Raw genomic sequence first — 11,210 nt, forward strand, 5'->3', positions numbered from 1 at the left:
GATTCTGTCCAGATCCGTCGACCGTTACGAAAAATTGATTTTCTTGCAAACTGCTTAATGTTTTTCGATGAAACCAATTTTAGTTGAAAGATAACACCTTAAGGAAGGTTTTGAAATAAAATAGAGGTCCAGAATTATTTTATACATTTTTCTAGAATTTCTGGAAGTGGGCTGCAAAAACAGATTCTAGGGTACTTTGCCCAAAACAAGAAGATTTATGAAAAAGGGATTCCACCAAGGGAAAGTTTCATTTCTTTTGTGAAGAAAATATGCTAACTATCATATATTTAACTCAGAAAATTTGTTTGAAGGAGTGCCTTTGCAAAGTTGAGAGATTGGTACAAAAAAAGATGGTTTTGGACCAAAATGGGAAAAATACAAGAGAGATGGAATCAATACTCAACCCTTAGCACTTTTAACATACGAACGTGGTAATATCAGTTCTGAAAACATTATTTAGAACCTTTACAAACATGTATTGAAAAAAAGAAAATGAAAGAGAAGGTTGTGTTTGTGGCTTACTTGCTACTTTGGACAAGAAGGCACCCTTCTTCCTCCTTCTTCTCCTCTAGACTTCTCTTCTTGCTCTCCTCCCTCTCTCTAGCTGAATGTGTGTGTGTGGGTGTGGTGTTTGTGCTTTTCCAAGCTAGGAGAGGTTGGTATATATAGGCAATTTTTGATGTAAAATGTCCTAAAGGCCCACTAATTGAAAATGGATGGAAGGGTTAGGATTTTGCTTGGAGTCTAATGGGATAGGAGTAACTAAGGTGCTAAATCATAGGATTAGACATTATTCAGTTGATTTTTTAGTTGAAAGGTAACTAGTATCGGGAACATCATCCTAGGCCTATGGTACTAGGTTTTGGTTTTCCTAGAATATCATGATCAAAAATCTTGAAAATTGGCTCCTCTCTTCTCCCTAGGGTGGCCGGCCTTGGGGAAGTGTGATGGGGTTATAATTTTATCAATTTTAGGCTCTAGGACACACTTCTCAAGGTGTATACATATATATATATATATATATATATATATTACATGATTGATGGTACTTCAAGGTACAAGGTACAAGTACTAGTTTTTGGGTAAGTTTTGAATTTAAATAAAGAGTGAGGACTTGGAGTTAACTACATGTATCTTATGTAGAATTAAATTAGGTTAGGGAACCTATTCCGGCTAGGGTAATTCCTGTTTTGATAAAATAAAAATAGTAATGCTAACCGACAAGATTCGAATTAATTCAAGTAACCGATGGGCTTTAAGAAAATAATCCAATCATTAGGGTTTTTAAAGTGAATACAAATTTCAGGGGCTTCACATATCTACTTTGGTCATATTGGCTTGTGCAACCTTTGTACTTGATCTTCCTTTACCTTTGCAAAAATCAGTCCCTAAGAACTTCTCTAGCTTTTTACCATGATTCACTGGCACAGTTCCAACATAAAGAGGGGTTAGCACAATTGTAGCCACCATACCAATGCTGGTTTGAACATTAGTTTGACCAGTTTCTGTAGCCATAAATTCTAAATTATAAAACAAAATTATAATTAGAATTTTATACTACATAGAAAATTTAAACTAAAACCACAGAATTAAATCTGTAAAATAAAAGAAACAAGAATTGTAACTTTTAGTTTCAATTAATTTGAAAATAAAATAAAATTTTATTTAACCAAATTAATTCCACAGAGAAAATTAAATTTTTGTAACATTTCAATAATTAAAATACTGAAACAAAATTTTAATTAATGAACACTTAGAAATTATTTCTAAAAACCAAAATTAATTTTTGACAAATTTCACAAATAAATATTCTATATTCTGAATTTTTAATGACACCAGTATATTACTACTAGTTGTCAAAGAAAATAGACAGTATATTACTACTATTTATTTTTCCAACAAGAATATTATTTTGTAAAATCACAGAAAAAATTTCTGTAAGAAGAAGAAAGAAGAAAGGAAACAAACGAAAAATTCTGTATAAACAGAATAATTCGAATCTGTCTCACTACAAGAAAAAGGACATACAACGACGTTTTTTTTTATGACGTTTTTCAAAAGCGTCATCAAATCTGTCCAGATTTTTCAAATTCTAAAAGAATTAAACTAGACCATCTCGTTTTGTGTGCCAGTTATTTCTTTTAAACAGTGGCTCAACTCAAGGCTATGGCATTCTTTTATCCTGATTGAACAGAGGCGTGACTTTAGGAAGAGAGAGAAATCGAAGCGTTGGATCTTCGATCTCCATTAATTCTTCGACTGTTTGATCCGAAAAATCTTGTTCTACTCTTGATTTGAGGGTATATCTTCCTGATTGTTCGAATCCCTATCATCTAAATCGATCTAGGGCTCAAGGTTTGGGTTTTCTGGCCTTCCAGATTGTTTGAATCCCTATGATCTAAATCGATCTAGGGCTCAAAGTTAGGGTTTTCTGATATAGATTTGCTGCATTCACACAAGATCTATAAAATTTCATGGCTAAAACTAACGATTTGGAATTATTTTCTCTTGATTTAGTTGATTTCCAACTTTTTTTACTTTTGTTTTGTGTTTTCTCCTTTCGTTTTTGTTCCTTTATTCTTTCTAGTCCTTGTGTAGAAAACTCTTCTCTTTCATCAGATTGAGCCGCAGCAATGGTGAATCGATTTATCTAGGGCTTCGAGTGCGGTGTTAGTGTCTCTGATCATGCGCGGGACAAGCAAGTGGCGTTAGATGTGGATCATTGGAAACAGTGAGTAGAAGCTCAACGATGAAGAGATACAGATCTGCTCTCTCTTCGATCATATATGTTCTCTCTTTCTCTCTCTCTCTCTCTCTCTCTCTCTCTCTCTCTCCGACCTGCTAACATGGTAATATCAGATCTACTTTGTCTCTCTCTAGTCCATTATTTTGCCTTTTTTTGGAATCTCATTTTGGCATTTCTTGCCTGTAAGAGAGTGTTCATCACACTTCTCCAACATCAGTAATCTATTGTTATATGCTGAAAATGTCAATTTAACTTTGAACAACTGTCACTTTGGAAAATTATCTTCACTAGTTCCGATATGGTCAAGGTAGTCGTTTACTATCTTCATTACTTTGGAAAATTATTAGTCAACAAATTCATGCTCTATGCTGAGCATGAATATGTTTAAAATATTTTGTTTTCAGAATTTTATATTCATATGAATCTGAAATATCAAAACTATTATTTTTGGTGATACTGTGATACACAATCTAAGTAAGTATCTAACTGTTATGTCTACTTTGATGGAGGACAAAATGGAATGAGTAACACATTAAGGAAAAATAAGTTGCCTTGGCAATAAAAGATAAGGCAGAAAAGAGAGATGGTGGAGGTTTCATGCTTTTTTGCTTTCTGAGAAGGTTTCATTGATAGTAATTTCAATAAAGGGCGGAGGAGATTGATTTCCTTTTAGCAGACAAACAAGCTGTGTCCTTTCACGTGCAGAATTCCCTTATTCTTATGCACGCATATAGACAAACACAGACATATGTATGCTAACTTACAATAGGTTCATACATTTTTTTATGTTTTGCCTTTTGTTTTCAACAGAGTAACATGGTGGAGAATGATGGGGAAACTATCTTGCTATTCAAGTTTTGAATGATCTGAATAGTGGGCTGCTCAAGCTCTGTTTGAAAGATTAGCAAACTCGAAATAAAGATTGGACTTGGCTCAATTATATCGGGAATGATATAACAAGCTATATAATCTGAAACTACTAATGACTATTATTTTGACTAAATGTGCAAGGCATTCCTGTAACACAATTTTTATTGTACTTTTCAGCATTCCTTTTTAAAGCAATTTTATGGGTTTGTCACCTAATCAGACTATATTGTACTGAGACTTGGTTTTGTCATGGTAAGTATCCAATTTCCTGTTAGTATCTGACTTTAAATTTCCAGATTTTTTTTTATTGTTACTTCACTGGCATTTGTGTTAAAGTTGAATTTATTCCTTGTGTAGACACATTGCAGGGGAAATCCAAAGTTCAATTTTCACAAGTATATGATCCGTGCTTTGGAAGATGATTTTAAGAAAGTCGTTGGTATAAGGCAAGCTATAGCTGGGATTTCCTGTGCAAATTGTATAGCTTCTTATTTATTCTTCTGTGTTCGCTGGGTGTATTGCCAATATTCGAAAAGAGAGAGGATAACATTTGCAGCTGCTGGTTTGTCACTACCCAGTGCTGGGAGGGGTAATCTAGGGATATTGTCTCAAAACAAAAAACAAAAAATCTTTTTATTTTTAATCTGCATCTTGTTTAATATCTAATTTGGCTTATTGCAGTTGGTATTTATGGATATTTGTGGTCGTCTTCTTGTTGCTGAACGTTAATGGCATGTTACTATATAAAGTTACTATGAGTCTTTTTAAATTACGTTGCCGAATGTTGTCGAGTGATTTAATTATTTTCTTTTTTGCTTTGATATTAGTTTCTTTTTTTCTTTGTTTTGGGTTTAACAAGAGGTTATTGTGATCCATTCAATGCTTTGGTTCTCTACTTGAAAGGAAGTAGCATGTTTTTATTTTGTTTTATTAATATGTTTATTGTGCTGTAACACTTCGTAGAAAGTATTTATCCTACATGTTTTCTTTCTGCCGTAGCCGGTGGGTTTCACATAGAATACGCTGTAGTGGCTAATGGGTACTCCATTGAAAGCGTTCTGTTTAAATACAAGTCAATTCTAAGTGTTTGCTACTGAATGGGTTTTGTAAGTCTTGTTCCAAGATTGATCCTTGTACAAAATTTGTCTTTTGCTCTCATTGAAATTTCATTTGAGATGCATACAGATGAATGAACATAATATGAAACTTAATATTACATTTATCTGAGTTATTATTACATCGCTTCTATTCATTAAATTTTTTTTTTAAATTTACTTTTCAGCTTCTACTTGCTGTGGGAACTAAGCTGGAGCATGTAATCACCTAGTTAGCTCACGAGGTTGCAGAGAAACACATTGCAATTGAAGGGGAATTAGTAGTGCAACCTTCAGATAATCATTTTTGGTTCCATCGGCCCCCCATTGTCGTTTTCTTGATGCATTTCATACTGTTCCAAAATGCTTTTGAGATAGCATTTTTCTTTTGGATATGGGTAAGATGATATATGCTATCGCTGCTTGTCATCTTTTGGTAAACTAGTAATAATTTCTGTGTGGATATTAATCTCATATGCTTTTATTGCCTGTAGTTGCAATATGGCTTTGACTCCTGCATAATGGGACATGTCCGTTTTATTATCCCCAGGCTCGTTATAGGGTGAGAACCATTGCCCCATTTTCACTTTGATATTCTTTCTTATTACAGATATTTTGATGTGTAATTATTGTGATGCTATGGGATTTGTATTTGTTATGTTTATTTACTGTTAAAATTCCAATAACATTATCATTTCGACCTTTTAGGGTATTTGTTCAAGTTCTCTACAGTTATAGCACCCTACCACTCTATGCCATAGTGACACAGGTAAGGTTCAGTCGCAACTTATCATCTGAGTTGCAGTTTAAATTGGCAAAACTGACATTCACACTCACATACAATGTTTTTGTTCTATTGTTCCAATGGATCATTTCACCATAAAAATTAGATTGTATTGTAGCCATTTTTCTTATAGTTCTGTATGATCACACATACTCAAATGTTAACCACAAATGTCTTTTGTTTGTACAACTAGTGGAAATTTGTCATGGGGGATTTGCTACTCTTCTTAAAAATTGAGCAAATTTGATTTTCATCGTCTTAACGCCAATTTTGATGCTTAACATGATCTTCGTGCATTTTTCATTATTTTAGGTAAAAGAACACAGTAATTACCTTTAGATTTGTTCTTAGCTTTATTTATTACTGAGTATGTACTTTTGGTATTATAAAACTGGTCCAGACCACAATATATTTGTGGTTTAGGTGGTTGATCTGCTTTTATTGGTGTGCTTCAGATAATCATTTGCTAACTATGTGGACAGCTGTATTAGCTGTTGTTTGTATTAGCCGAGACTTCCCGCCTCATGCTCATCGATGACTCCTTCGATGTCTGCTTCTCCAGGTGTCCAGCTTTTATTTTTTATTTAATTGGTTACATTATTTTAGATTTTTTTAGGTTTAATTTCACTTTGTGTTAATTAGGGGTGGTCTTGGGGTGAATACACATGTTATATAATTTTGGGCTGTTTATTAGGATTTTGGAGAATAACTTGATAAGTGGGGTGCTAGAATAGTTAGATTGGTAGATACCAAACCTTTAGCATTATCTGTAGAAAGTGGTTGCCCTTAGGTTCAAACCCGCATTGTCAAACTTGACATCCGAAGCTTTTACTGTTGCATGAAGAATTGGTCCCTGTTAGAGAATGGGCAGTTTGAGCTACAGTTTGATTTCTAGAAAATGGGAGCCAAAAATTATTTGTTTTTGGTGATGATGGCTTCAATTTTTTTTGGTGAATTTTGATACTATGTACAACAGAATGGTTCAATCCATTCTTTATATGACACCCAAATTCATATTGAGTTGATTCTTGAGTGATGATCAAGAATTTATTCTTTCATATTCTTCACAGTCAATTGACCATATGGGTTTGTTTGTTTCAGTCCACTGAATAGGTCGGAGAGAACAACTGAAATCATTTGGAGTGCTCGCAAGGAGGAGATTATTACTGATTCTGATCCGAGGGAAATTGACCTGTACTCCTTTCAAGTTGGCTTAATTTCTCAACATCTCTTCCATCAGATGTGCAGTTATATTATATGCTTCAATAATTTTTTAATGATAGGAAGACGTAACATGCCAAAGAAATGGTATAGTAATGGTTGCTGATTCCATTATTGACTTAAGGGTCTCCTAAAGCATGAGGGAAAAGCAAAGTTTGGTGCGGCTTTCCATCAGTGGCAAACTGATGTGGCAAATTTTAATATTGATGGTCATTATCTAGTGAGGGAGTTATGGGATCGTGCTAGAAGCTGCTGGACCAAAATCTTAACTCATGAAAGCAGGTCTGTTCTTGTGGTTGCTCACAATGCTGTTAATCAGGCCCTCGTTGCAACAGCGATTGGTACTATCTACTTTCTCTGTTATGACTTGCCGACAGAAATTTTAATATGTCATTGTGAATGTAGTTTCTTCTCTTTTCCTTCATTGCTTCTTCCCATTTATTAGGCTTAGGCACCGAGTATTTCAGGATTTTACTGCAGAGCAATTGTGGTGTGAGTGTGCTGGATTTCACCCCACGACTAGAGGGTGGGTCTCCATATATATGTCTTAATCGCTTAAATCAGGTATCCCTATTCATTCTTCAGTATTACTTAAAGGGTGATCCAACATTATCTTTATAATTTCAATGCAGTAATGACATTGAGTTGTCTATTCCCTTCATGAACTGACAAATTCTGTATCCAATTTGCTTAAATCAATCAACAATATCTGTAATGACATTATGACATTGAATCTTTTTTTCTGACCTACAAAATGGTTGGTATTAATCATTAAGCATTTTGTTCATTAGAGTTGTGGTCTAGTATATGTTGAATGCCTAAATTTTTAGGGTAAAGAACCCATTTACTGTGAGCACTTAGCATAGGCTTTAGTTTCCCTGTAGTGCAGAACATAATTTTTGTTGTAATTGATGCAGACCCCAAATTCACCTATTGCAGCTGGAAGTTCTGGAGGCAGAAAAACCAGTAATCGGATAATTCTTGTTTGTCATGGATCCTCACAAAGCGGCTCAGAGGTATGAAATGATGTTTAATGAGAGCCAAGTGGTTTTGTGTATGACATTCATATTAATTTATTTTGTGGTTATGTAAGCAAAATTATGAATGTGAGTTTCTTTCTTTTTCATTTGCACATGGTGGAATTTGTGGTCTGTAGTTTTCTTGATTCTGGCAATTCTATTCATAGATTCCCCATCTTCTATGCACTCCTCATTCAAACATACATTTCTCCAACTTCGATAAGGCAAGTGTGTCATTAAAAAGTGTAATAATGACATTACACCTTGCATGTTCTATACTGTTTGGCAATAAAAAACCTCCATTACAAATAAAAAAACACGATGTACAAATGTACATAGTTTGACAAGAATGTTTATGTCCATAGTCTACAGCAATTTCATCAATATATTAAAAGAGAAAAGAAAAACTACGTAATTTAGGGCGAAAACTATGTTCCAGCATTATTCTAATGATAAGTCTTTTTTCTTCTATGATTTCTAACAATTTCTTTTTACACTAGCTTCTGTTCAACTGAGTTCTTCAAAATTACCATACTATAAGCATTTATAATAATGTTTTTCTTTTGCAGAGCAGTTTGAAAACTGTCTCAGAATCTCTGAATATCTTGATGGGTTTAAAATTAGCACAATTTCAAAAAAAAAAAAAATGAAAAAGGATATCACGGCGTTTTTCAAAACGCCACTTAAACCCTAAATCTAACAGTCATATGTTTTTAACAAGATATGATGGTGTTTTAAAAACGTCGCTAAATATCGCAGCGACGTCATGGTACTGTTATTTAAGACATTTGGAGGCGTTTTCAAAAACGCCGCCTATGCAAAATATTACAATGTTTTTAAAACGCCACAAAGCTATAGCGACGGCCGCGTCCTCGACGTTTGGTGCTAAGTGTCGCAAAAGGAATTTGCGGCGTTTTTAACACTTATAGCGGCGTTTTTTAAACGCCACTGAAAATCTATTTTCCAGCAGTGTCTTAAGATTATTGGAATAATCTTCTGTACAAAATAAATAAATTGAAACAAATCAAACAAATAAAAAATAAATTACTTACTGAATTTATTTTACCGAACCAAATAAATAATTAAAAGATCAAGTTGAGTGTGTGACACTCTGTCCTTAAGACAGATTCGCTCCGCTATGGTGCTTACGGATAAATGGTGTCTATCTCCCAAGATACAATGATCTTCACAAATTGTAGTAGCACTCCAAACAATTTGTTTGGCGAACAAAACTTGTGTTCTAACCTTTCTGAATTTTTTCCTAAAATAATATGAAGAATTATGCAAAGAAAGAGCAAAATGGACTGCAAAAAAGAAATTTTCAGATTGTTTTTGGATGCAAAAAATTACTGGAACAACCTTCTATTTATAGGCCAAAAACAAATAGACACCAACAAGTACAAATTAGAAGTGAACAGGTGTAATTTTGAATTGAACAGACACTGTTTGAATTCAAACAGATCTGGAGGCAGATTTAAATAGATAACTGCTACTGGTAACTGCTGGACAGATTTGAATCTCTCTAGGCAGTTTTATAACTGTAAAACAATTTGAACCTGTGTGGAATTCGAATATGAAAATAGGCACAAAAATGGACAAAAATTTGAATTCAAATTATATTAGCACAAAATTTAAATTAATTTTTCTCGCAAAAAAATTGGAAAAAATTCAAATAAATTTTGTTTAAAAAATTAATATAAGATTCGACCCACAACCCACACTCAAGCCCAACGCGCGTGTGGTGGTTTGGGCTAAGGTTCACTTTGTCCATAACTCTTCCCTTCTACAAACTTGGGATGCCCCTTGAGGACCAACCCAAATTAGTACACCAAGAGCTTATATACATACACAAGCTCTCTTAAAGTTTCAATGTGGGACAAGCCTAACAAGGAAACCCACATTTAATTCTTTAGATATCCATTCCACGAACCCGAAAACAACGTCAACTTCCTATTCACTCATAAATGATTTTGACGAACCGTCTTCACCGTGTGACTTGCCATACGACAAGAAACACGTCACCTCTTTGGACCCACCCCAAAAGACGTTTGGGGCCCACTCAAAATTGGGCTCAAAGTTGGTCCAAAATAAGCCTATAAAAACCATTATTTCCAACAGATAATGTATCACTAAAGTCATTTTTTTATTTTTAACAGTGCACTGTGCGTCTCATATCCACTCTTTCACAGGTTTATTATAGATGGTGCATGGATTCAACATACTAGGAAAGCATGTGCTACTTGGATAGTTATTATTTTCAAATTGTATGTTTCAATTTTTATATTGTGATAGTGGCGGTGGCGGTGGCGGTGGCGGTGGCGGTGGCGGTATGGTAGAGTTGATTGTGGTGGTGGTGGTGGTGGTGGTGATAGCAGTAGCGATAGTAGTGGTAGTAAAATGATTATAGTGCTTATGCCAATAATAACAATGATGATGAATGTGGTGGTAATAGTGGTGGTGGTTGTGGTGATTGTGGTAGCGGAGGTAACAATGGTGGTGGTGGTGATGAGTTTATAATAATCTATATCAATATTTATCATTAGTATAATAATCTATATCGATATTTATCATTAATATTTATAAATTTAGTCAATTAAGTAAGTTTCAAATAACTTAAAATTTTGTTAAGTTTTACCTTATGTATTAAGAAATACTTAAAGTTTTAAGTGATATCAATTGTGATTATTAAACGGACTTAATTGATTATCACTTGATACATTTAATTTTAAGTGTTGAATCAGATCATCAAATTATAAAGTAATTATTTCAAAGTTGTACAAAAATAAAAATAAAAATAAATTCTCATCTATGTTTGTTTTATTTTAATATAATTGTATTTAACCTTTCTAATAAAAATATTTTAATAATTTATTAAAAAATAATCACATCGACAGATTGATCCCACACTCAAAGGTGCTTTTTAATAAAGTGTTTGAACGACTTTTCAAGCACAATAAAATTAATAATTATGTAACAATGCCGGTAATATATTTTTTTTTATTATTAAAGTATGATATTATAATGAAATTTAATGAATTTTAATCATTATAAAAATCATACACAACGTATAATTAATACTATGATTCTATCAAAGTGAGAGAGAAAAACTTCAAACAAATACAAAATAAATAAGATCTACACACAAGTGCAAATATTCGATTTACTGATCTCTATAGGCTAACCCCATTGGTTGCCAATAGTTGTTAGAGATGGCATTTATTTTATTTTTGGAGATCAAGAAATTAGGATATCTCTATGTAACGCCCCGAAATAATTACATTAAAAATCATCCATTATATATTAAATAAAAATCATACCATTTTGAATACAGTACCCCTTCCATTTCATATGATCTCATTGTACAAAGGATAACGTATGCAATAATACATTCACAAGTCTCCGCCTTGAATCTATAGCATGTGTTATAAGTTAAAGACATGAAATAAGAGTTAGAACAATTAAGAAATGCCCTAAAG

The 11,210-nt window shown here is 33.4% G+C and overlaps 1 protein-coding gene and 1 long non-coding RNA gene across 2 annotated transcripts; both read left to right on the forward strand.

The window, feature by feature from the left end:
• The first annotated feature begins 3,792 nt into the window (after window positions 1-3,792).
• On the forward strand, window positions 3,793-4,575 carry LOC145788919 (uncharacterized). The gene is made up of 3 exons (XR_014343258.1): window positions 3,793-3,868; window positions 3,974-4,062; window positions 4,298-4,575. It is a non-coding gene; the product is annotated as an uncharacterized LOC145788919 (long non-coding RNA).
• Window positions 4,576-5,104: 529 nt separating this feature from the next.
• Window positions 5,105-7,789, forward strand: LOC114311937 (putative 2-carboxy-D-arabinitol-1-phosphatase). The gene is made up of 8 exons (XM_082890069.1): window positions 5,105-5,146; window positions 5,205-5,272; window positions 5,419-5,479; window positions 5,986-6,056; window positions 6,596-6,701; window positions 6,840-7,056; window positions 7,161-7,279; window positions 7,633-7,789. The coding sequence occupies exons 1-8, from the start codon at window positions 5,105-5,107 to the stop codon at window positions 7,735-7,737; spliced, it is 789 nt and encodes a 262-aa protein (XP_082746195.1). The 3' UTR covers window positions 7,738-7,789.
• Window positions 7,790-11,210: the final 3,421 nt, after the last annotated feature.

This window comes from Camellia sinensis, chromosome 10 (assembly GCF_055761805.1).
Source record: "Camellia sinensis isolate YWXY chromosome 10, ASM5576180v1, whole genome shotgun sequence".
Classification (NCBI taxonomy): Eukaryota; Viridiplantae; Streptophyta; class Magnoliopsida; order Ericales; family Theaceae; genus Camellia; species Camellia sinensis.

Excerpts from the sequence above, each read along its gene's own strand:
- LOC114311937 (XM_082890069.1), top strand. The coding sequence starts at position 5,105 with ATGGGTAAGATGATATATGCTATCGCTGCTTGTCATCTTTTG. Across the intron at positions 5,273-5,418 it reads ATCCCCAGGCTCGTTATAGG|GGTATTTGTTCAAGTTCTCT; the intron begins GTGAGAACCATT and ends TCGACCTTTTAG. Across the intron at positions 7,057-7,160 it reads CCTCGTTGCAACAGCGATTG|GCTTAGGCACCGAGTATTTC; the intron begins GTACTATCTACT and ends CCCATTTATTAG.